General features: G+C 41.8%; 1 protein-coding gene across 2 annotated transcripts in view; it reads left to right on the top strand.

The window, feature by feature from the left end:
* Positions 1–26,994, top strand: part of LOC145356548 (contactin-associated protein-like 2) — a 1,680,587-nt gene that overhangs the window by 573,038 nt on the left and 1,080,555 nt on the right. For both annotated transcript variants that reach the window (XM_080209322.1, XM_080209313.1), the window contains exon 3: positions 8,577–8,770. In XM_080209322.1, the coding sequence (XP_080065448.1) occupies positions 8,577–8,770 (194 nt within the window). The remainder of the gene's footprint in view (positions 1–8,576; positions 8,771–26,994) is intronic.

The raw sequence follows: 26,994 nt of genomic DNA, 5'->3' as shown, positions 1-26,994 counted from the left end.
GGGTACTTGTCTCAGTGTCTTGGCCAACATTCATCCCACAACCAAAATCACAAAAAAACTCAGAATATTTATTTACTTACTTTTTCTTGCTCTTTGTGAAACCTTGCTGAGCACAAATTGACTGCCATATTTGATGCAATGTAACTACAGCTACATTTCACATGTGCTGTGGGATGCTCTGAGGTTTTGAAAGCTAAATGCAAGTCATTTCTTTCTTCAGGAATTTACTTGAATAAATCTTTTAAAATGCGTCTTCCAAATTTGTTGAAATAAAATCCGCAAAGATTTTGCCAGATAACTTGTGAAAAACATTCCATCATTTGGACAGCTCTAATTGATGCGCTCTAAGAAATTGTACGTTTGCATTTTCTCAAACTGCCTTCAGCAAATATAATGCACTTACCCTGAGCAAAAATGCTACATTTGAACAGAGCTTTTTGGGAGACTGAGTTCCTCCAGTAACAAATTTAATAAGCGTATCAAAAGACAAAAATTGTTTTTTTACCTTGTTTAAAATTTCAATGCCACCAATTTCTGACTATGAAAATAAAATACTCGAGGAATTTCTGTCAAAAAAACATTTTGAGTGATTCAATTGAACCATCACCAAATGGCAATGGACAAATATTTACAAGTTATATTCCCACTATAATCCTCAGTCTCAGCCCATCTGCTGCTCAAATACTTATCTAATCTCCAGACTCTACTGTTCCAGTGTTTTCTTGGTGGACTTCTCTCCCTGCACATCCTGTAAACATCAGGCGGAATTCTTCATAAAAAATTGTGTGTCGTAACGGTGAGAAAAATGGGGTGAATCACGCCATTCTCTCAGACGCAGAGCACGCTGTTTAGCAAGGGTGCCCTGATCTCTCCAACTCCCCCACCATAGCCCTTGTTTTAGCCCCCCATCATAGCACACCCATTCTAGCCCCCACTTGGGTGCGCCCGTCTTGGCTCCCATGCAGGCCTCACCTCCGCTCAGCCCCCGCCCCACCATACCTTTGATGCTGACCTGGCACACTGGCAGTGCCACACTGGCAATGCCAGTGTGTCAAGTGGGCACTATCAGGTGGGCTGTGCCTGATGGTCACTTCCCAGTCATACCCACGACCAGGGGATTCAATGGAGTACGATCTGCCCGCATGGCCATTGCACCTGGTTTCTGCTCATGGAGTCCAATACTGATCTGTGCCGGTGTAACACCTCACTGGAGAGGTGGGAAGCATCAGGGAGTGGGGGTGCATGTGTGCTGGACTCCTTATTGATATTGAAATCCAGTCAATCTCGTGCTAATAAATTTTGTACCCTTTCTGGGCACAAAGCAGTTTGCACCATTGGAAAGGGGCTGGGAACATAGAAAACCATTTGGTGCTGGGCACCAATCAGATTTTTAGTGTTGCATGCCAGTTTTCCAGCTCTCTACCTTGTTATCAGGGCACTGCTAGGTGGTAAAATCACACCCTAGTTTGTCCCGAAGTTTGGAGCCAATTCTACCCTACACCTACTTCCACTCACCAGTCACTGCTGTTCTTCTTGACATATATAAGCTCTCTATTTCTCAAAGCCTCTAATTTAAAATATCCATCCTTATGTTTGAATCAAGTTATGGCCTCACTTTTTTTGATTTCTGTAACTACCTTCAAACTGTGTTTGAGCTTTTTGATCCGACTCTCATTATTTGTATATCTATCTCCTTTCTTGGTTTCGCCATTGTTGACCTGGTGGGATTTTCCAAAGACGCTCGCCCTAAGACCTGAAAATCTCGCTTGAGGTCAACAGATCTTTGCATGATCAACGTCCTGTCCGCTACAATTCACATGGCAGCAGGATGGGAAAACTCCATCCCTTATCTTCATCTGTTGCTCCTTCATGAATCCTCCTCTTACTTCCTCTAATTCTTTTAAGATCCCTTTCAAAACCCACTTCTTTAACCAAGTTTGGGTTCACCTCTCCAGATGTGTTACTTATCTATGATTTTGTGATTGCCTTGGGACATTTTTGACATTGATAGCAGTATATATTGTAGGACCTTGACAAAGAAAGATAAACAAGTGGTTATTACTGGTTGAGAGATGAAATTGGCTTTTATAGAGAGAGGAGTACAAGTATAATACAATGTTCAAGTAGGGGTAAGCGGGAATTGAAAAATGTGTTTATAATATCATTTTATAAACACAAGGATTATTGGGAGTAAATTATCAGTTTTTAAAGTTTGTGTAGCCAGCAAAGCTATTAACATTTTCAGCATCCAAGTTCAATGAGATGAAGCTGTCAATGAATGGAATGTTTTTGTGAGCAGAGACCTATTCAGCGAGGTAAAAGAGCATCATTATGGTTGAGCAGTGACAGAATAGCTATATAAGACTGGAAATAACAAGACGAGGTTAGATGGCAGAAGCAATCTGTAAATTAATTAATGAAAAGGGCAACAAAATAAAACTTGGCAATTGATATTGACTGCTGTCTCAAGATGAATGGGTAAATAGTGAATTGTTCAGACAAATAAAGGAACCGGTAGGGAATTTCAATGTGATAATCATGGGAAATTTCAATATTTTAAGCCTAAAGTAGATGGACTGGGTAACTGAAAGAGAAGGGTGAAAGTTAAAGCAATTTCACACAGGTAATAAGTAACTGATTGCTAATGCATATTAAGCAGAGTGGATTTATCATTCAGTCGTCTGCCAGGAATGATTAGTAATCAGGAGTGGGTGGATCTTTGGGTCTGGCATTCACTGCATCGTTAGATTTGTTATGGTAATGAAGAATAAGGCCAAATGAGCCAGATGTTTAGAAACAGCTAGATGAGCTGGTGATTAGAAGTGGAAACTGGTATTGTGAAAAGAGATCCTGGGTAGATAAAATGGAGAGTGAAGCTATGAATTAGATTGGGGAAAACTGATATTTTATTGCGGTTATGAGGGGTGTGAAAAGGGGCATGTCAGAGAAAACAGTTTAATTAATATGGGAGCTGCAAGAGAGTGCTGTGTAGTTAGAATTCTCTAATATTAAGGCATTAAAATACAAATTAAACTTCTAACCTAAACATTGGGGATTTTATCTGCCCATAGCTTAGTGTTAGAAGCAAAAGGCAGACTCTTCCTGGCCCTGTGGCGATGATGTTGAAGGCAATGATGGTGGGGATGGTGCAGAGGAAAAGGGAGTAGGGGGAGTCAGATTGGGATGGCACACTGAAACAAACCCGTCTTCTGGGAAAGTTTCCCAAGGTTTTCACAAATGCAGATTGCCAATGTTGAGTGGAGGCTGCCAGCTGGCACCCTGGGGCTGCCACTGGAGATACCCAGTTAGTTGAAAGAAGGAACTGTGGGTTTCAAAGACTGTATCCAACACTTCAAATGGAAGGTTGCTCTTCCAATTCCAGGAGCCTACCTAACCTCCTCTAAAATAACTGTTTATTTTAACACCTCCATGGGCGCTTCCACTTTGAGGTCGCCTACCTGCCTCAGGTGGGGCTGCCTACCTACCTGCCTAATTAGTCATGTCAGTTTGCCTCAAAGTTTTCAACCTCTCTTGCTAAGGCTTAAGAGCTGCCATCCCTCAAATTGGGCCAACAGCATGAGGAGCTGGTCATCTGTCCTTAATAGGGTGGTGAACATGGAGCCAGCAACTTAGCAGACTGCTTCCAGGAATAGAGCTCTGAATCCTGACAAGTGTGAGCTTCTAACATTGGGAGTTCTAAAATCTGTCAGAAAATCCTGCCAGATAAGTTGTGCTTTGTGAGCTCAGCAATTCTTTGAGAATGTAACAAAATTAGTAAACACGGTGGCTATGATTTGTTTAGATTTTCTGAAATTCAACATCTACATGTTGAATTTTCTTTTCTTTCTTGAAAACTAGTTAATGTACTTGCATGGACTCCTGTGCAACATTAAAATCACCATTAACCTTCTTACTTAAAGCTCGTTGACGTGTTAAAATTGTGAAAACAGGAATTTACCCAAACACATTAAACAGTTTGTTAAAAACAGTAATAAGCATTAATAATTAAAGACGATGGAGCCGGACACAAATGAAGCAAATTAATTCACTGTACTGAAAATTGCTAATGGAGTTCAATGCTTGTTTGAACAGGTCTTTTCTGGGTGCTATACAGATGTCAAGTTGATTCAGCTGATATGGTTTCATCTCCATTGTAAACATGAGCATGTTATTTCAGCTGACATTTAAGTTCAGTGTTGAAGGTGCATAGCATTGGCAGGAATCATTTGTTCAACATTCAAATTAGCAGTGGTATAATACTCTTGGATTTGTCTTCATTGGCTGCCCATTATACACTGAACTCACTGGAAAGGAGAGTTGGATAGATTGTGTGATGGGTGCCTGAGTGGATACTGCCACTTTTACACCTTGCTGAAATTGAAAGTCTTTGAATTCATACTAAATCATCTGTGTTCAGAGAGTCATAAAAGATTCCCTGGCACTATTGAAAGGAGGTTACTTTCTCCTAGAGAGAACAAGTGTCCTCCTTCCAGCAAAAAGAGATCATTTAGTCATTCGTTCATTTTAAGTGTGACCATTTTGAGTACAAATTGCCTACAATTTGGAAGTGCTTCGTCAGTTGTAAAATAGTGTGAGACATTCCAAGAGCACAATATGACTCAAATCTTCTGGTATCTGTGTTATCGGAGATTAGACTTAAATTGGACAATGCATGTCAGGAATTCATAGAATCCCTTCAATGCAGAAGGAGGCCATTTGGCCCATCGAGTCTGCACGGACAACAACCCACCTCGGCCCTATCCTTGTAACTCAACAAATTTACCCCGTTAATCCCTCTAACTTACGCACCCCGGGACACTAGGGGAAATTTAGCATGGCCAATGCACCCAACCCACGTATCTTTGGTCAGAAGTCATGACACACAAATGCATTGAAATTGCCTGGAAATTTTGAAATTATGACAGGTCAATTTTCATTTCCCTGTGCTCTCCACAAATGTCTCCAACGCTGATTTTAGTGTCTATTCCATTCTTACCATGGAAATGTTACACTGGTTAATACCTGGTCGAACTCTGAATAGTCAGCATAACTGAACTGAGAGTACAAACAAACCCAACTACTGTCCCAACTTGAACTGACTTTAATGCCCCCCACCCCACTTGACTATCTCCTGACCCAACTCATCTATCCCCAACTTGACTGCACCTCACACAACTACCCCTGACTTGATCTCACACTGACTCACTCACGCTCTCACACTCACTTTGGCATTCTTACTCTTGCACTCTCATTCACCCAAGTATTTACTCACTCACTTACGCAGTCACTGAATCATGCATTGAAAGCCTTAAGACTTTTAAAACCTTCCTGAATGTGGCTAATGTTGTGAAAAGAGATGTGTCGTCTTTTCGTCAGTTTTTTCCTGAACTTCCCCATGGATGTCTGCACCGACCCATTGATGCTTCAGTTGGGATTAGAATTCCTGGTTGAAAAATCACAAAAGGCTTGGGTCACAGAAATCTTTGGGGACAGTATCAATGTGCACAGCTGACTGGAGAATCTATGTAAAGGCAAATTCTTTCTTTCTCTGCTGTTTGTATAAATTGTTCATGAGAGCTCATCTCAATATTTTAAATTGCATTTGCTTTTAAATAAAGCTTTATGCCCTTGTCTTTAGTATTCTTCTATTTGTTGACAGTGTAAATAATTTATATGTGATCACATTATTTAGCTCTCCGCGTTGTAAAGGTGAATGGCAGGAGAGATTTTCTTCACTTGCATTTTGGTAATCCTACATGGTCACATATTGCCTATCCTAATTCCCTTGAGAAGATCGTGGTGGGTCACATGAATCTACTGCAGTCTGTAAAACAATGGTGGTTGTAGGATACAGTTAGGTTAAAATTGTAGGAAATTGCACCACTGAAATGGAAGATTGACAACATGGTCGGAATTTTACTGGGCTCGCACAACGGAATTCTCTGTTGGCCTTGGGCGGGATTTAATGAGCCTCGCCCCAACGAGATCATAAAATCCAGCCCTATATGTCTAAGTGGGTAATTAAGGGTGACAGTGTGCCAAAGAAACTGCTGTCTTTTACCTTTTGTGGTCATGAAGATCATGATGCTTGGGAATGTGATCTTTAAAGATTTCTTCATTTAGTCATACAATGTGGGCATCACTGGCAAAAACAGTTGCTGATCTTTTGAGGTAACAGCGAGTTGCCTTCTTGGACTGCTGCAATCCATGTGGTGTAAGTACACCCACAGTAATTTTGTGAAGCGGCTTCCAGATTTTTTACCCGGTGACAGTGAAGAGACATTGATGTTGTTTCAAGTCAGGATGGTATGTGACTTTGAGGGGAACTTGCCAGTGGTTTGCATGCAGTTGCTGCCCTTGTTCTTCTAGGTGGTAGCAGCTGTGGATTTGGAACGTGTTGTCAAAGGAACCTCACGAAATTGCTGTGGTGCATCTTTCATGTGGACCATGTTATTGACCATGTTCACTGGTGGTGGAGAGAGTGAATGTTTAAGTTGATGGATGGGATGCTAACCAAGTGGGCAGCTTTGTCCTGAATGGTGTCAAACTTCTTGAGCATTGTTAGGACTGTACTCATTCAATCAAGCAGAAAGCTTTCCTTCACACTCATAACTTGTACTTTATAGATAGTGGATAGACTTTGGGGAGTCAAGGGGGGAGTTGCTCACCACAGAATTCCCAGCCTTTGACCTGCTCTCGTAGCCTTCGTGTGGCTGGTCCAGTTAAATTTTTGATCGATGGTAATGCCAGTGATGTTTGTGCAGTATTCAACAACGACGATGGCATTTAAGGACGGGACAGGTGGTTAGACTTTCTCTTTTTGAGATAGTCATCACCTGGCACTTTCGTGGCACTTATTAGTTTCTAGTTATCAGCCCAAAATTGAATGCTGTTCCTGTTCTTGCTGCATACAAGAGGAGTTGTTAATGAACACTGTGCAATCATCAGCAAATATCCCTACCTTTGAGTTTATGCTGGAAGGAAGTTCATTGACTGAGCAGCTGAAGATTGGAAAAGAGCACGATTCTGAGGAAAATCCAACAGTGATGTATTTCCTCAGGCTGAGATTATTGGTCTCCAACAACCACAACTATTTCCTTTGTGCTGGCTTTGACTCCAGCCAATGAAGTGACTTCTCCCTGGTTCCCACTGATTTCAATTTTGCTAGGGCTCCATGATTCCACACTCAACCAAATGCTGCTTTGATACCAAAGGCAGAAGCTTCAATCTCATTTTTGTCCATGTTTGGACTTAGACTGTAATGAGGTCTGGAATTGAGTGGCGCTGGTAGAAACCAAATTGAGCTTCACTGAGCAGGTAATTGCTGTATAAGTACTGCTTGATAGCACTGTCAACAACACCTCCATCACTTTGCTGATGATTGAGTGTAGACTGATGCGCAGTAATTTGCTGATTTGGATTTTTCCTGCTTTTTGTGGACAGGGCAGACCTGAGTAATTTTCCACATTGGCCCCAGAATCCATGACCTCAAAAATGCAATTGGATGTGAAAAAATGCATCAAATGTTGTGGTCTGTTCCAATTAGAATCAGCACTTCAAGTAATCAACTTTAGGATTTTATACAGCACATTAGAACATTGCAAAATGGCATTATTACAGAAATGATAGTATTAGTGGAGGCCTGGCTAATGAACTGAATGTATGACTTCAGATTCCACCATGGTTAAAAAAAAAATCTGAACCATTAATGTATTTTAAAGCAGGGAATGCTGTTCTTACAGTTTGTCCCACTTCTGAGTTGGTTATAGCAGAACTTGAATTTAAAAGAGAGATGTTATTGCCAAGTTAATATATATTTAACTGTCTATAGCTCAGTGCAAGAAATAAGCCAGCCAGGATCCTTAAGTTAACAAGAGAGAGCTTCAGTGCTGAAACTCACTCGGATAAAGATTCAGAGATTACGCCTTGTACACTTATGGCTACATAGCCAAATTCTGTTCCAACTCCTTTATCAGGATCTATATCCAGATATTTCACCGTTCCATTGTTAGGATCTGTATCCAGATATTTCTTCATTCCGTTTTCAGGATCTGTATCCAGATATTTCACCATTCCATTACCTGGACGTACTTTTCGTTATTTCATCATTCCCTTAATACGGGCATACTTCTACTTGCTTCAGCCATACAATATTGTCAAGTTGAAGGGTGCCAGAAAATATTTAGCTGATGAGCATGTCATCGAATGTCCCAACCCAGCCCAGTGTCGAAGAAAGAAGACACCAGCTGAAAGCCTCAAAATAATATTAATTTGACTATTGTGGTATTTTTACTAAAAAAACACAAATTATAATGCAGGAACAGAGCTTTCAACCATGTTGTTTATCCATGAGCAGTAATTCAATGCAGAAACTCAGTAAGGGATGTGAAGAAATGTGCAAATTTCAAATTAAGGTGAGAATGGTTCGACATAATAGAGATGTGTAATGGTTAACAGCAAAAACTATAAACTCTGCTGATGACTAATTTGTCTGCCAGAAATAATCTTGTGAAAATGCATTGATTTTTTGCATTATCTCCCTCCCCCTCCCCCAACTCACGCCCCCCTCTGTTTAGGTGCTGGTGGCTGGTCCCCACTGGATTCTGATCATTATCAGTGGTTGCAGATGGATTTTGGGAACAGGAAGCAGGTCACGGCTGTAGCAACCCAAGGCAGGTACAGCAGCTCGGACTGGGTGACACAGTACAGACTACTTTACAGTGATAAAGGGCGGAACTGGAAACCATACCATCAGGATGGCAACATCTGGGTAAGTACTAACTGAGCTAATGTTTTAGTTTCAAAGCTGCAAACAGTATCTTTGTAAACTAAAGTGCAATGGAAAATATTCTGGTGATTTTAAAGCATTGTCTTAGTCTGGAATGAATTACAAGCCACACCAGCATCCAAGCAAACAAATGGATTTCTTTTATGCATTAAGCATGTATATCAACAAGAGTATTTGTTTTTGTAGACAGTAAGTGTTTTTCAGCACCTGATTAATACACACACTAAAGAATTGATGGTCTAAATATATTCATAAAGCAGAGAGAATATTGGATAAATTAGGACCAAAGGATCATGATTATTTACATTACTGTGAGACTGCGCTGCCAATTGTATTCAATAATCAAGAGAACAGTATCACACCAGAAAGAGGGACAACAAAAAATATGTCAATTAGTCTAAGGTAGTATTAGCAATGATGAAAACATCTAAAATTTCATACTTTATAGAAGCTGGTTTGAAATATCAGCACTTATTTATTGTGCTGTGTGTTAGTTGTTGCCTTCCACGTATGCTGCAACTTGAGATCCAGACAGTATACATAAATTGTTAATACAACTATTAGCACAATTTCTTTCTTTTTTCTTAAGTTTCACAAGCATTATAAATATAAGGTCAGATGTTCAAGTTGATTAACTACTACGTCCTTCTCTCTGGTCATAACATAGGCTATCGGCACACCCAAACAAAGCAAAAACAAGGCTGGCTACCAAGCCTGCACCAACCTTGCTGTCCGACTTAACTAAGACCCCCTACCCTTCCGGGGACCATATTCCTGTATTCCCATCCTATTCATGTATTTGTCAAGATGTCCCTTAAAAGCCACTACTGTATCCACTTCCATTACCTCCCCCGGCAGCGAGTTCTAGGCACCCGCCACCCTCTGTGTAAAGAATTTGCCTCATACATCTCCTTTAAACCTTGCCCATCACACCTTAAACCTATGCCCCCTAGTAATTGACTCTTTCACCCTAGGAAAAAGTTTCTATCCACTCTGTCCATGCCTCTCATAATCTTGTAGATTTCTATCAGGTCGCCCCACAACCTCCATTATTCCAGTGAGAACAAACTAAGTTTCTCCAATCTCTCCTCATAGTTAATGCCATCCATATTGGGCAACATCCTGGTAAATCTTTTCTGTACCCTCTTCAAAGCCTCCACATCCTGGTAGTGTGGCAACCAGAATTGAACACTGTATTTCAAGTGTGGCCTCACTAATGTTCTATAAAGCTGCAACATGACTTGCCAATTTCTAAACTCAGTGCCCCGGCCGATGAAGGCAAGCATGCTGTATGCCTCCTTGAGTACCTTCTCCACCTGCGTGGCCACTTTCCTATCAATACTCTTAAGGGTTCTGCCATTTACTGTATATTTCCTATCTGTATTAGACCTTCCAAAATGCATTACCTCACATTTGTCCAGATTAGACGCCATCTGCCATCTCTCCATCCAAATCTCCAATTGATATATATCCTGCTGTATCCTTTGGTGGTCCTCATCGCTATCAACAAATCCACAAACCTTTGTGTCATCTGCAAACTTACTAATCAATCCAGTTACATTTTCCTTCAAATCATTTATATATATTACAAACAGCAAAGGTTCCACCACTGATCCCTGAGGAATGCTACTTGTCACAGCCCTCCATTCAGAAATGCACACTTCCACTGCTACCATGTCTTCCATGACCAAGCCAGTTCTATATTTGTCTTGCCAGCTCACCTCTGATTCCATGTGACTTCACCTTCTGTACCAGTCTCCTATGAGGGACCTTGTTAAAGGCCTTACAGAAGTCCATGTAGACAACATCCACTGCCCTACCCTCATCAATCATCTTTGTCACTTCCTTGAAAAACTCGATCAAGTTCGTGAGACGTGACCTTCTCTTCACAAAACCATGTTGCCACTCATTAATACGTCTAGTAAATCCTGTCTTGAAAAATCCTTTCCAATAATTTTCCTACCACTGATGTAAGGATCACTGGCCTATAATTATCTGGATTACTCTTGCTACCCTTCTTAAACAAAAGAACAATATTGGCTATTCTCCAATCCTCTGGAATCTCCCTGTAATGTGGAGATGCCGGCGTTGGATTGGGGTAAGCACAGTAAGAAGTCTCACAACACCAGGTTAAAGTCCAACAGGCTTATTTTGTAGCCTCTCCGGTAACCAGTACCTCCCCTGTAGCCGGTGAGGATACAAGGATTTCTCTCAATTTCCTCCCTGGCCTCTCTCAGTACTCTGGGATATATCTCATCTGGCCCTGGGGACTTGTCTACCTTAATGTTTCTCACGAATCCCAATAACTCCTCCTTTTTGTTCTTGACATGACTCAAACTATCTACACATCATTTCCCAGAATCATCTTCCACTGACACAAAGTGTTCATTTAATACCTCGCCCATTTCCTCTGGCTCCACGCATAGATTCCCTCCCTTGTCCTTCAGTGGGGCAGCCCTCTCCCTGGCTAACCTCTTGCTCTTTAAATATGTATAAAAAAGCCTTGGGATTTTCCTTAATCCTGCTGGCCTATGCTTTTAAGTGACCCCTTTTAGCCCTCCTTACTCCTTGCTTAAGTTTCTTTCTACTTCCAGAGTTCAGCTAATGTTCCAGATACTGTCAGCATAGTGGTTTCTCAGACAGGATACATTTACAAAGAAATATGTATCAGTGTGGCCTCATATAAAAATTAGATGTGTGCTGTTTAACATGTCAGTTTATAAATATGTTTCTATGTTTTATGTGCTTAATAGTTTTTCAAACTTGAAGTTTATTGCCCAAGTGGAAGAATTTCTGAAGTAATTCCTTGCAATCCACACACCGCTACGTGTCTTATAAAAAAAAATATTGAATTAATATACCTGGAAAAAATATCCACTCATATATGCACTAAATTTTATTTTATTATCAAGAAGTGAGTAAATCTAGATCTAATACTTCTGATGATCTTTACTTTCTAATATAAGTTTTATAAAACTTTTGGATCACACATTTTTATGTATTTATATGTCTTTAAAAGTTTTTTTTGTTAAACTATGTTCATTGTGATTACTGATGCTTTGTCACATGTTTAATCCTGCTGTGGATTTTATCTGTTGTGTTTTAATGGTGTAAAGGTACCAATTGTTCGTAAGGATTGGATAAGCATGTTGTGGGTTCGTTTTTTTAGATGAGGTACATTAAAACAGCTATACATAGGAAGAAATCTTAAAGATATCAGCAGCAGAGCTGTGTGTGTATATGCGTGAGTCCTGTTCAAAAGAATAAATGAAAATAAGACTGGATTGCATGACACACTTCCCTTCTAGTGATGTCATGCTGCTGTCCCTTAAAGTTATATTACAACAGTGCTGGCTTGCTAAGCTAGATTGACCATAACTGTGGATGCAAATGAGTAAAGAAGTTGTAGATCAAGGCTGGGGCTGATTTTGATGCAATTTGCACTGAAGCCAGTTTGGTATGGCTCCTGCCGTGCCCAAGACCGCAAGGAACGACAAAAGGGTGTGAATGTACCCCAATCCATCAGGCAAACCAGCCTCCCATCTATTAACTTTGTCTACACTTCCCGCTGCCTCGGCAAAGCAGCCAGCATAATTAAAGGCCCCAAGCACCCCGGACATTCTCTCTTTCACTTTCTTCCTTCGGGAAAAAGATACAAAAGTCTGACGTCAAGAACAGCTTGACTCAAGAACAGCTTGACTCAAGAACAGCTTCTTCCCTGCTGCTGTCAGGCTTTTGAATGGACTTGCATCAAGTTGATCTTTCTCTACACCCTAGCTATGACTACATTCTACACTTACTCATTTCCTTCCCTATCAACGATAAATTTTGTCTGTATAGCGTGCAAGAAACAATTGTTCATTGATATAACTTCTACAGCTTCCACTACTAGTAGGATCTCTTTTTCCATAGTAGTGTTTTTTGTCAATATATGCTTTAAAAGAACAGAAAAAGGGTATTATATTCTGTTGCACATTTTAAAAATGTAATCTAGGTGGTACACTATCCTTTCACATAGGCAGCTCTGCCTATGGGAGGAATCTCTGCCTGCTGTGTATGGGTCTCCCAGGAAATTTAGTTAAGCAGATCCAGTCCTTACTCATGTGAACGTGTACTCACAACTCTGGGCTTACACAATTTGATACTAAATTGGAACTCTTACTCAATGAGTTCACGAAGGTACAAAGTGTAGGAAGTGGAATAGAGTCAGCTGTTCTATCTCTGAGGCTTTGATTCAATCAAATCTTCTGGCAAATGAAAGAGTTTCTTCTGTATCTCAGTCTTTTTATACTTGTCTCAAACATAGTTGATGCTGATGCTGAAAGACAAAAAATAAAAATTATTCTGTTGCCCATCAGAATTTGTATCTGTGATAACTTAAAATTGTTGAGTGGTTTGCAACAATCCCTCTCAAAAGGTATTGAAAACTCAGATATTTACTATCATAAAATCCATTTTAGAAGCACCAACATTTGGATACGCCTTTTAGGTGATGCTCAGATGAAAATTTGCAGATGCTGGGAATTCTGCAGGGAGTATTTCACCTGCTGACGCCCTAAAGCCTGTCCACCATCTACAAAGCGCAAGTCAGGAATGGGATGGGATACTCTCCACTTGCCTGAATGAGTGCTGCTCCCAACAACACTCAAGAAATTTGATACCATCCAGGACAAAACAGCCCACTTGATTGGCACCCCGTCCATCACCTTAAACATTCACTCCCTCACCACAATTCACAGTTCAGCAATGTGTACCATTTAAGAACATAGGAAATAGGAGCAGGAGTAGGCCATCTAGCCCTTCGAGCCTGCCCCGCCATTCAGTAGGATCATGGCTGATCTGAAGTGGATCAATTCCACTTTCCTGTTCTCTCCCCATAACTCTTAATTCCCTTGTCTGTCAAAAACCTATCTACCCGTGACTTAAATATATTTAGCGACGTAGCCTCCACCACTTCAACACAATTTACAAGATCCATTACAGCAACTCACCAATCTTCCTTAAATCGTGTCTTCCAAACCTGCAACCTCTATCACCTAGAGGACCAAGAGCATGGGAATGTCCTGCAGGCTTCCTTCCAAGCCACATACCTTGGAAATAAATCACCATTGTTTGACCATCACTGGGTCGAAACCCTGGAACTCCCTTCCCAACAGCATTGTTAATGTACTTACACCGCATGAACTGCTGCGGTTCAAGATGATGGCTGTTTATTACAATTAAGGATGAACAACATATACTGTCCCTGTAAATGATACTCGTATTACAAGAAAGAATAAAAGAAAAGACTTCTTTGATTCTCAGAAACTCTTGTGAATTAAAAAAAAATGCCCTTGTATAATGTCCAGTGAGGAGAAAGCTCCATTTTTTATTTCTCATCTTAGCTGCTATTGGTTGTATTTGCTCCAATTGATCTCAATTCCGATGGGTAAAATCAAATGAGAGTGCCACTTCTGCTGACTGTTCAGTGGCTTGTGCATGTGCAGACATCGGGTGAGGTCTGACAAATTTACTGGAGTTCTATGAGGATGTGTCTAGGGCGGTGGATAGAGGAGAGCCGGTGGATGTGGTCTTTCTAGATTTTCAGAAGGCGTTTGACAAAGTACCTCACAAGAGGTTATTGCAGAAGGTCGAGGGACATGGAGTTGGGGGTAGGGTGTTAGCGTGGATAGAGGATTGGTTGTCAAATAGGAGGCAGAGAGTGGGGGTCAACGGGTGCTATTCGGATTGGCGGATGGTGACTAGTGGAGTGCCCCAGGGGTCGGTGCTGGGGCCTCAGCTTTTTACCATTTATATAGATGATCTGGAGGAGGGAACCGAGTGTAGGGTGTCGAAATTTGCTGATGACACCAAGATTGGGGGAACGGCAAATTGTGCGGAGGGTGTGGAGAGTCTGCAGAAGGATCTAGATAGGCTGGGCGAATGGGCCAGGAAATGGCAAATGGAATTTAATGTTGGCAAGTGTGAGGTGGTCCACTTTGGTAGGAAGGACTATTACTTACGTGGCGAAAAACTGCAGCAGGCGACGGTGCAGAGGGACCTCGGGGTCCTTGTGCATGAGTCGCAAAAACCCAGCTTGCAGGTGCAGCAGGTGGTCAGGAAGGCAAATGGGATGCTGGCCTTCATAGCGAGGGGGATTGAATATAAAAGTAGGGAGGTCTTGCTGCAGCTGTATAGGGCATTGGTGAGGCCGCAGCTGGAGTGCTGTGTGCAGTTTTGGGCGCCGCACCTGCGCAAAGATATTTTGGCCTTGGAGGGAGTGCAGAGGAGGTTTACTAGGCTGATACCGGAGTTGAGGGGGTTGAGCTATGAGGAGAGGCTGAATAAACTGGGCTTGTACTCGTTAGAATTTAGAAGAATGAGGGGAGATCTCATTGAGACGTATAAGATGATGAATGGGATGGACAGGATAGAGGTGGAGAGACTCTTCCCGCTCAAAAAAGACAGTAGGACTAGGGGGCACAGCCTCAAGATAAAAGGGGGGTAGTTTAGAACGGAGTTGAGGAGGAACTTCTTCACTCAAAGGGTGGTGAATCTCTGGAATTCTCTGCCCGTTGAAGTGGTGGAGGCTGCCTCGCTAAATATTTTTAAGACGCGGGTTGATGGGTTTTTGATAAGAGAGGGGATTAAGGGTTATGGGGAGAAAGCGGGAAAGTGGAACTGAGCAGCGACAGATCAGCCATGATCTTATTGAATGGCGGGGCAGGCTCGAGGGGCTGGATGGCCTACTCCTGCTCCTATTTCTTATGTTCTTATGAATGAGGGGAGATCTCATTGAGACATATATGATGAATGGGATGGATAGGATAGAGGTGGAGAGACTCTTCCCACTCAAAGGATAGTAGGACTAGGGGGCACAGCCTCAAGATAAAGGGGGGCGGTTTAGAACGGAGTTGAGGAAGAACTTCTTCACTCAAAGGGTGGTGAATCCCTGGAATTCTCTGCCCGTTGAAGTGGTGGAGGCTGCCTCGCTAAATATTTTTAAGACGCGGGTTGATGGGTTTTTGATAAGAGAGGGGATTAAGGGTTATGGGGAGAGGGCGGGAATGTGGAACTGAGCCACTTCAGATCAGCCATGATCTTATTGAATGGCGGGGCAGGCTCGAAGGGCCAGATGGCCTACTCCTGCTCCTATTTCTTATGTTCTTATGACACGATTGGGCTCAGCTGTTATTGTGTTTGCAATCGTGTAACCATTCTAAGGATTTCCCATGAATATTAATTGGCTGGATGAGCTACTGGAGGATTACTGGTATCTATGGAATCAAGTTCTAGCAAGCTGTGAATACATCCTGGAAACAGGAAGAATGGCAAGAGGATTTTCAATAAAGATAAAGAAAGACAACTTATGGAACTTGGGTGAAAAATCTTTGTTTACTAGATGATAAACAGTAAAGTTAAAATGATTGATGAGTAAAAAGAGAAAGTAGTTTTGGAATTCAGTTGCTATCCATACAACAGAAATGCTCACTTGACAGCTGTTTAAGTAGAGTTGACTATTTTTCCAGAGTGGAAGATGATAAATTGGGTTTCTGACTTGTATCAATGGCACATAGAAATTCTTCCAGGACATGTTGACTCCTTTCCTCTCATTCTCATTTTGTTCTGGGCTTATTTTAGTAAAATGACAAAATAAGAAAAAGGCGCAAGGTCAATTTGCACGCATACTCAGGACATCAAAAAATACTTCCACAAGAAATTGTTTAAGTATGGATTATAAATTCTTGTTTTAAATATTGGAAACAGGGATTAAATAAATAACTGAGTAAATTAAGGTGGATTGCACCACGATTTCTGCATTGCATTACATGCACTATTAGTTTTAACTTAATACTGACGATTTTCATCTAAGAAATAGTTTCAAAATAATGCTCCTGTAAACACATTGGGGTTTTTCTGGTGTACTCCCATTTTTGGGGATTTTCTAGCATGCCATGTGAGGGGTGGAACTTCTTTCAACTCTTACAATGCAGGTATTGTGATCAAGGAAGGGGCGGAGGGTCCCCAACCCACAGGTACCTACTTATATAGCCCTCGCTATTGTGCTGGAAGCTAGTCTGTGAAGTGAAATGAACTACCAGATGGGTTGAAGTGGGCTTGCCTTGGAATGTAGAATATTTAGGCCAACAAGAAAGGTAAGTTTTAAAATTGGTTGATTGGTTCCCTTATATAAGGGCATTGAGGGATAAGTTGGGGGCTAGGAAATGATCTGGGAAGTCTCCTGAGTTAGAGAGTGGGATAGTTGGGGGACAGAAATTGGGTTTACCAGCCGGGCATCACTCTTTAGATAGGATGTCAAAGCATTGGAGAGACTGTACAAAATATTTACAAGAATAGTTTCAGGGATGAGGGCCTTTAGTTACCAGGATAGATTAAAGAAGTTGAGGCTGTTTCCCTTAGAGCAGAAAAGATTGAGAGGTATCCAAAGTCATGAGGGAGCTGAACAGATTAAAAAAGAAGAAACTGTTCCCTTTGGGAGAAGGGGGTCAGGAAGCAGAGGGCAGCAAATTCAGATGCATGGCCAAATAACTAAAGTTGATGTAAAAATAAAGTCATTTTACGTGGCAAATTAGGATCTTGAATGCACTGCCTGAGTATTTTTTCACCTCATTGTTAAAGTTATAAAGCCAATGCTCAAAATGGACTGGGCAAACCCAAATTCCTGCTTCAAAAACCAAATTCAATTTCCAATTGCATTCAATTCATGGTCCTTGCAAGGGAGACAAACAAGACCCAAGCTGTCAAGATAAGGTTTTGCACCTCACCTTGGGCTTGATTTGACATTTGACCTTAGCCAAAGGCCAAGAAGCAGTTGTGGCTTTTAAAAGGTTATTGAATAATTATCTGATTATATAGATGTGCAGGACTGTGGGGAAAGGCAAGTGAGCAGAATTAGCTGATCCTGCTTCGGCAGTGACCCAACATGAATGCAATGGGTGAAATGGTTGTATTGTCTGCTGTAACCATTCCATGGATACAAAATTGATGATAGAAGCCAAAGAGTGGTTGTAGGGGGTTGTTTTTCAAACTGGAGACCTATGACCAGTGGTGTGCCTCATGGGTCAGTGCTGGGTCCACCGTTATTTGTCATTTATATTAATGATGAGCATACAAGGAAGAGGCATGGTTAGTACATTTGCAGATGACACCAAGATTGGTAGCATAGTGGACAATGAAGAAGGTTATTTCTGATTGCAACGAGATCTTAATCAATTGGGCCAGTGGGCTGATGAATGGCGGATGGAGTTTAATTTAGATAAATCCGAGGTGATGCATTTTGGTAGAGTGAACCAGAGCACTACTTACTTAGTTAATGGTGGGGCACTGGGGAGAGTTACAGAACAAAGAGATCTGGGGCACAGGTTCATAGCTCCTTGAAAGTGGAATCACAGGTGGACAGAGTGGTGAAAAAGGCATTCAGCATACTTAGTTTCATCGGCCAGAACATTGAATACAGGAGTTGGGACGTCTTGTTGAAGTTGTACAAGATACTGGTAAGGCCACACTTGGAATACTGTGTACGGTTCTGGTCACCCTAATATAGAAAGGATATTATTAAACTAGAAAGCATGCGGAAAAGATTTACTAGGATGCTATCGGGACTTGATGATTTGAGTTATGAGGAGAGGCTGGATAGACTGAGACTTTTTTCTCTGGAGCGTAGCAGGCTGAGGGGTGATCTTACAGAGGTCTATAAAATAATGAGGGGCACAGATCAGCTCGGTAGTCAATATCCTTTCCCAAAGGTAGGGGAGTCTAAAACGAGAGGGTATATATTTAAGGTGAGAGGGGAGAGATACAAAAGTGTCCAGAAGGGCAATTTTTTCACAGAGGGTGGTGAAACAAGCTGCTAGAGGTCGCACTAGGGGTGTGTACAATTTTGTCTTTTAAAAAGTGTTTAGACAATTACATGGGTAAGATGGGTGTGAAGGATATGGGCTAAATGCGGGCAAGTGGGACTACCTTAGGGACTTAAAAAGGGCAGCATGGACAAGTTGGGCCAAAGGGCCTGTTTTCATGCTCTAAATCTCTGACTCCCTGACACACCCTATTTTCATGATGTTGGTCTATGTTGGGAAATGGTATCACAAGAATAGGCTGTCAGCCAAGTGACCGTGGCAGTATTCAATGGATAGAAATCTACTTACTTCCTTTCCTTTCCTTTCCTTCCATCTTTTCAACCAGGCCCTCTGAAGGATTAAGGTGTTTTGTAGTAAAATTTTCGTTGGGCCCCTTAATCCAAAATAAATCGAAGTAGCACACTGTAAAAGTCATCAGACACCTCCTACGTTGTGGTATTTCAGAGACTGAAAATTCACACTCTGAATTAAAGTATCATTATTGCAGGCTCACATATTATTTTACCTAAATTGTGAATAAAACCAATTGACAACTCTCAGATGCATGATGTCTGCATGGTTTGCTGTCCTAGTTCAGGACATAGCATCTCCCTAAGGAGCACCAAATGTGATTTGTACCTAATGGAACTCCGTTGCCAAAAATAAAAATGAATTGATAACTAAAAGCAGACTGTTAAATCTTTTATATGTAATGTAGTTCTATGTGACATACATATAAAATGTTTTGCTTCTACAACATAAAGAATTTAATGGCTGGCTTCAATAATGATTTGTCAGCATAATTATTTTAACTCTCTTTCAACCCTGCATCCCTGCAAACTGTAGTGAGTCAATGAGGGGGGAGGGGAGAAAATTTTCTGTTCCTGTTTTCATAGGGCAGGATCAGCGACAGCATTGAAAATCCCATGAAAGCCCAAATCACGTGTGAAGTGATTCCCCTGCCTGTGATGTAATGGGAATCCCAGCATTCAACATTTGGCACCTTATTACAATGAATTTGCCTCTGATTATCAAGCCTTCTACAGCTGATAACAGCCCTTATCCACCCCCATTACATTAGTAATTTGTGTTGAAGTGAGGAGGCACAGGCGTGCTTTATGACAAGTCTCCCATGGCATGTCCCTGATGGGCAGAACCCATTAAAGGATCTCAAGTGAGTGCGTTGCTCAGGGGGAGTAGGCCATGCCAAGGCACTGTCCCTGGTACTGCCCCAGTATTTCCCCTTGGCACTGCCTGGACATTATCAGGGGCCAGTTCTAATGGGGGCATTCTATTTTTACTCTTTCATATTGGGATGGCCTTTAAAAATGGTACCTCAGTCTTTAAAAAGCTTCTGATGGGCCAGGCTCAATCAAGGAGTTACATCATGGGACCTGCCCCTTTTTTTGTGGGCATCAGGAAAACCCACCAACACAGCTGGTGAGCTACTCTTTGCTTTTCCAGCCGAAATGATACTTTCCAAAAAATGGCAAAAGTCCACATCGTCATTGGATGCACCACTTGGAGCTTTCTCTCCAGCGGGCTAACAATACAGTGGAGAAAGCCACCATTCGGACCAACAACTTCAGTGCAGCTTTTCCCACCCACTACAACACTGCAATAAAATGGATAAATTCTGCCTGTTGTTATCAATGCTCCCTACGAGCCACTTGCTCAGTGAGATTTGGGAATAATCTAGGATGTCTCCCTCAGTGATCCCTTCTTGTTTCCTTCATTGGACATCAGTAAAGTATTGAACAAATACTCCATAGCAGTTTTTACACAACAAAATGATACTGGAGGTATGGAACTCCGGGAGAGAGGTGCGAGGTTCTTGAGCAGATTGACAGAGGAAGTGTTGACTGGCTTAAAAATGGACAAATCACCAGGTCTGGATGAATTGTGTCCCAGGCTGCCATGAGAGACAAGGGAGAAGATTGCAGGGGCTCTGACCCAAATTTTTAATTCCTCTCTCACCATGGAGGAGTTGCCAGAGAACTGGAGAACAGATAATAAAGTTCTGCTATTTAAGATGGGTTATAGAGATAAACTAGGCAACTAGAGACCAGTGAGTCTTACATCAGTAGGAGAGAAACTATTGGAGAAAATTCTAAAGCGGAGAATTTATCTCCACTTGAAGATGCAAGGTTTGATCAGGGATAATCAGCATGACTTTGTCAGAGTTTTATGTTTAACTTCCTTTATTAGTGTCATAAGTAAGCTTACATTAACACTGCGATGAAGTTACTGTGAAATTCCTCTAGTTGCCACACTCCAGCACCTATTCAGGTACACTGAAGGAGAATTTACCATGGCCAGTGTACCTAACCAGCACATCTTTCAGACTGTGGGAGGAAACCAGAGTGCCCAGAGGAAACCGATGCAGACATGAGAAGAATGGGCAGACTCTGTACAGTCACCCAAGCCGTGAATCAAATTCAGGTCCCAGGTGCTGTGAGACAGCAATATTAACTACTGTGCTACCAATTTTTTGAGGAGATGACCAGGTGTGTAGATAGCATAGTGCAGTTGATATAATCTATATGGGATTTCAACAAAAACCTTTGACAAGGACCCATGTGGGAAATTTATAAAGAATGCAAATGCACATGGGATACAGGATAATTTGACAAATTGGATGCAAAATTGGCTTGTTGTAGGAGACAGAGAGTGATGACAGAAGGCTGCTTTACTGTCTGGAAGCCAGTCTCCAGTGGTGAACCATGGAGATCTGTGCTGAATCCCCTATTATTTGTCATAGATGACTGTCAGTTTAGCTCATTTGGCAGGACAACTGGTTTGTAATTCAGAGTGATATCAACAGCATGGGTTCAATTCCTGTACTGGCTGAAGTAATTCATGATGGCCTGTCTTCTCAACTTGTCCCTCGAGGCGTGCTGATCCTTGGGTTAAATCACCACCAGTTAGCTCTCCCCCTCAAAGAGAGAGCAGCCTGTGGTGATCTGGGACTATGGTGGCTTTACCTTATCTATTACTGACTATGTGGGGAGTAGGATTTGTAAGTTTACAGATGATACAAAGATTGGCCAGATGGTTGACAGTGAAGTTCAGTGTCAAGATCTACAGGAAGATATAGATGGGGTGGTCAAATGGACAGTTAAATTGCAGTTGGAATTTAACCCTAAAGAGTGAGGTGACACACTTTTGAAGGAGTAATTTGACAAGGAGGTGTTCAATGAATGGCATGACATTAGGAAGCTCTGAGGGACAAAGGGACCTTAGAGTGTTTGTCCATAGATCTCTGAAGGCCAAAGGACATATTAGTAGGGTGGAGAAAAAGACATATGAGACACTCGCCTTTATCAATTGAGACATAGATTACAAAAGCAAAGAAGTCATGTTAGCGTTGTATAGAACTGGAGGCAAAGGGGAGGAAGGTAAATTTGTGTGACGTCCAGTTGGATCGGCTACTCAACATGTAATGGGTTTCCTTGGGGTGCTTGCCACTGGAATGAACAAACTGCTCCATGCAGTAAGCAATTAACAGAATTAATGTTTGATCTTATTGAATGGCGGGGCAGGCTCGAAGGGCTAGATGGCCTACTCCTGCTCCTATTTCTTATGTTCTTATGTTCTAACTAAGGGCTATTTTCTGATAGTACTGGACTGTCACAGTATCCTTGCAGAGTCTGGAGTCTTTTGTGAACACCTCCATCTTCATCAGCAGTGTCACCTGTCCTGGTGGGGCCGCCAACCAGAAATTCTGGCAGGTTCTCCCATTGACCCTCCTGCCACTCTGTTCCACCTGTCATCTAGGCAATAAGCATTGAGGTGTTTATTGAGACAGGCTCATTAACTGCCTCCCATGAAATCTCTGCTACTGATGAAAGTGGGGTCAGGATCCAGAAATGTTCCCCACACCTGAAACTTTAATAACGTAGGAGATTTCCCCAATTGTCTCAACTGATGCTTCTCAAAACAAACACCGTTGAAATATTTCCTTGGCATATGTGTGTTGCTGATAAGGTTAGAATTAATTTCCGGTTCCTCATTACCCTTGAGAAAATTATGGTGAGCTGTCTTTTGAATTGTTGCGTTCCATATGGTGAAGCTACCTCCACACTGCTATTAAGTAGGGACCTTCAACATTTTGACAGAGCAATGATGATGGAAAGACAATATATATCGGTGTCTTTTGGTGTATGACTTTGAAGGAAACTTAGAATTGATGTTGAACCTATACACTTGTTGGGTTCCTCTTTCAAAGTGTTGGAGGATGTGTTTTTTTGGCTGGGGGTTGTGTTTGTTTTGGTTGAAGAAGCATTGGCTACTTTCAGTGTATCAGATAGAAGGCAGAAACTGCAGCCACAGTACACTAGTCTTGGAAGTATGAATATTGACTATGGAAGATTTCTGAGTTATAATGACATTCAATGTCAAGGGAATGTGGTTAGGGTCTCTTTTGTTGCGTACAGTCATTGTCTGACACTCGTGATGAAATGGTAATATTGTACCGTATAATTCATCGTTGAGAAGATTTCAGAAAAGTCACTTCTTAGCCATCAGTTCCTATTTCTTTGGCAGTTATTCAGATTAAGGTGATGCTGAATGGTTTACAAGTCCAAGAATCATGATTTCTTCAATACATTATTTGAAATGTAATTTTCTCAAATATAAAATAAAATTGGTAGCAGCATTTCAGAACTGTAATTGTATGCACACTACCTGAAATTGTTTTGCAACTAACGCGGTCTAGAAAATAACAGCTTAGCCACAGTCCCCAAGGGGATTGGATCATTTCATTGAAGTGCTGCGGGCTAAGACTTTGGTTTAAATTGCACACTACAACACCATTTCTGTGCCTGGAAGACAACTTAACATTGTGCAGGAGTGCTTTCTGTCTGTGTCAGTGGCTGCGACAGGGCTATTTTTAGTAAGCTCCATGTCAAGTACCCTGTCGATGCAAGAAGTACAAAGCCACAAAGTAATGGAAAAGCTGAAAGTACCCAGGAAAGGGGAGGCAACATTTTTATACTTTTCAAAGTGACGAAAGTTTCAGCCAGTTAAGATAGCTTCATAGAGGTTTACAGCATGGAAACAGGCCCTTCGGCCAGCTTGTCCACATGCCTTTTTTTTTGAAAGTTCCTAAACTAATCCCAATTGCCCACATTTGGCCCAAATCCCTCTATACCCATTGTACCCAGGTAACTATCTAAATGCTTTTTAAAAGATAAAATTGTACCTGCTTCTACTACTCCCTCTGGCAGCTTATTCCAGACACTTGCCACCTCTTGTACCCTTTTGTATCTCTCCTCTCTCACCTTAAACCCATGCCCTCTAATTTTAGACTCCCCTACCTATGGGAAAAGATATTGACTACCTACCTTATCTATGCCCCTCATTATTTTATAAACCTCTAAAAGGTCACCCCTCAGCCTTCTACGCTCCAGAGAAAAAAGTTCCAGCCTCTTCAGCCTCTCCTTTAACTCAATCCATCAAGTCCCGGTAGCATCCTAGTAGATCTTTTCTGCACTCTTTCTAGTTTAATAATATCCTTTCTATAATGGGGTGACAAGAACTGCACACAGTATTCCAAGTGTGGCCTTATCAATGTCTTGTACAACTTCAACAAGACATCCTAACTCCTGTACTTAGTGTTCTGACTGATGAAACCAAGTATGCCGAATGCCTTCTTCACCACTCTGTCCAGCAGTGTCTCCACTTTCAAGGAGCTGTGAACATGTACCCCTAGATTTCTTTGTTCTGTAACTCCCCAATGCCCTATCATTAACTGAATAATGATTTCTGTCCTCCTCTACCTCTTTCTGCATGTACTTAGTGAGGAATTCGGCATTTGCACATTTAAAGTTTCCTTTCCTACCAGATTGAAGTGAGTATTCTTTTCCTTTGCTACAGTTAGATGTATGGGAAAAGCTGGGAGTTTGATTACACAATTCTATTTAAATAAACAACTTTATGTTGGATTTAGGCGCATGGTGTTCCTGATTCACATCAGGTGTAGATTTATTGTCTGAGTATGAACAGGAATTACTCAGAGCTGTTGCGAGCTGATAAGGAGGAAGATTCCTCTCTTTGATGTGTGGAATGAAGTTAGAAAATTTCCTATATAAATGGAGTGATTTTTCTATTACAAACTGCACACAGAGTAAATATCTTCTTCCCTCGGTTACATAGAGACAGTGATCTTATTTGTGCTATTGAGGCACAAAGGGATATTGGTACTTTGGTGATGTTTGAAAGAATTATAATTTAATAAAACTTGTAAAATGAAATATTGGAGTTGATATTCAATTTTATGACACGATGAATGTCTGACATAGTCTGGAGCTTGTGGGAGTTCTGACAGTTGGACCTACATGGGAATTGCCCAGAAGGTTAAACTTCCAATAGGCATTTCCCGTGCTCCACAGAATTCTCTGCAAGTGGCTTTGACTTTGAATTAGAGTCGGAGAATTCAGACAGTTCTGAGGTATATTAGACAGATTGAAAGCTGGTCTAACACGAGGGTGATTCCATATTTGACCACCAAACACCCTCCAACTCCTCAACTACATCCCTCCCTCCCAACCACTTAACTACCCTATTCTGATCACCTGACTCCCCTGATGACTAGGTTTGACAACACCCCTGATCTGACCTGACTTCATTACCCCACCAACAGATAGCACCCCCCAACCCAACAACCTTCTTGACCCTATTACCGACTCACCTATTCACTAGGCCCACATTGCAACTGACCCATCTCTCCACTTATCCACCCATTGACTGGCCGAACCACCTCACCTATCTACTTACCACATACCAACTTAACCACCTCACCCACCTACCTGACTTGCCCACCCATCCGCTTACCACTAACCCAACAATCCACCTAGGAACCTACTTACTTTTCAACCTCACCCATACCCAACTACCCACCTATTTCACCCACTTACCTATGTACTCACACACTCACCCACCTATCCACCTACCAACCTATCTGCTGAGTCACCCCACCCATAACATCTACCCATTTACCCACAATGCACAACCATGCACTCTATCCAGCTACCAACTAACCCAGTTACCACCTCACCCACATACCTCTCACCGAGTTATTCATCCATGCACTTACCCATTACCCAATGCACACATTTATCTACAAACCCACCCCATACACCAGCATACTCAGTATATCACTAAACCACTTCTTAAATAACCCACCTACCCACTTACCCACTAACCCTCGACTGGCTAATCCATTGACCCACCTACTCACCAACCCACCCCTCCAATACCCAGCTACCACTGCCTCAGCTACATACCTCACCCACTTACTCACTCCACCTACCAGCCACCCATCCCACCCACCTATCCATTTACTCACTTAATCACCTTACAAGTGATCCATTTCACTTACTTATCTTGGTGTGTCCCATTTTCCCTGAATTCATTTAGTTCTGAAAGGGTTTGCTGAGAGACCTGCACTGTATATTTCTATGAAAGCTGGGAATAGAAGACCCCTGAAGAAATGTGCTGCAATGTGGAATCGAGGAACTTAGGGATAGAATTTTCTGCTTCAGGGGCAAAGAGCGGTGGTGCACGGAATTAACAGTGAGTTTCCCACTGATTGGTAGGTCGGGTTCTTACACCCATCTTCTACTTGAAACCACATTAATTGTACATGGGCAAGCTGCTCGCTGAATCACTTTGCAGGGTGGACGTTGATTCAGCTGCTTGCTGTCACCTCATGGGGTCAGAGTTCTTGATGCCATATTTACAGGAGTCCTTGGGTACCTACGGGGAGGAAGACCAGCAGTTGAACACCCTGATCCTTCCATTCAGGGTCCTCTGCAAGTGTTCAGCCGATCCCAATTTTGTCTCCCTGTGACTCCATCACCTGCAGCTGCATAGGTCAAAGAAAATGCACCTGTCTCCCAGCAGGAGACCCAAATCAGGCTGGGATCCTCCAAGCCTCAGCTTCAAGCCCTGCAGTTGAAAGACACTAAATGTGCCATGCAACTCTAGAGTGCCCTCACTGGCTTTATTGGTTTTCCATTTTATAGTTGTCTGTCCTTGTCATAGTAAGATCAGATAGATAGATAGACAGATCCAAATTTTAATTTTCCACATCAATATGGATTGCAAATATAACTCATCTGATGAACTTGCCATGGTTTTTTTTTTACGGCTTGATTGTTTAGCCATCTTACACAAAATTGGTCACAATCACTTATCCCTCTTTATCCTCTGTGCCAGAATGTGTCAAATCTCAGCTTATTATTTTCAAACTTTTTAACTTGGATCACTAAGTAGATCTCACATTGCAGCTGCATTGTAAGGTTGTTGGTCCTTCAACAACAGCCTCCTCTTGATTCAGGCCTGAGTGTTTCATTCAACAACAAG

This window comes from Carcharhinus amblyrhynchos, chromosome 2 (genome assembly GCF_965287045.1).
Source record: "Carcharhinus amblyrhynchos chromosome 2, sCarAmb.v2.hapA, whole genome shotgun sequence".
In the NCBI taxonomy this organism is placed as follows: Eukaryota; Metazoa; Chordata; class Chondrichthyes; order Carcharhiniformes; family Carcharhinidae; genus Carcharhinus; species Carcharhinus amblyrhynchos.
This window is presented reverse-complemented; position numbering and strand designations above follow the sequence as displayed.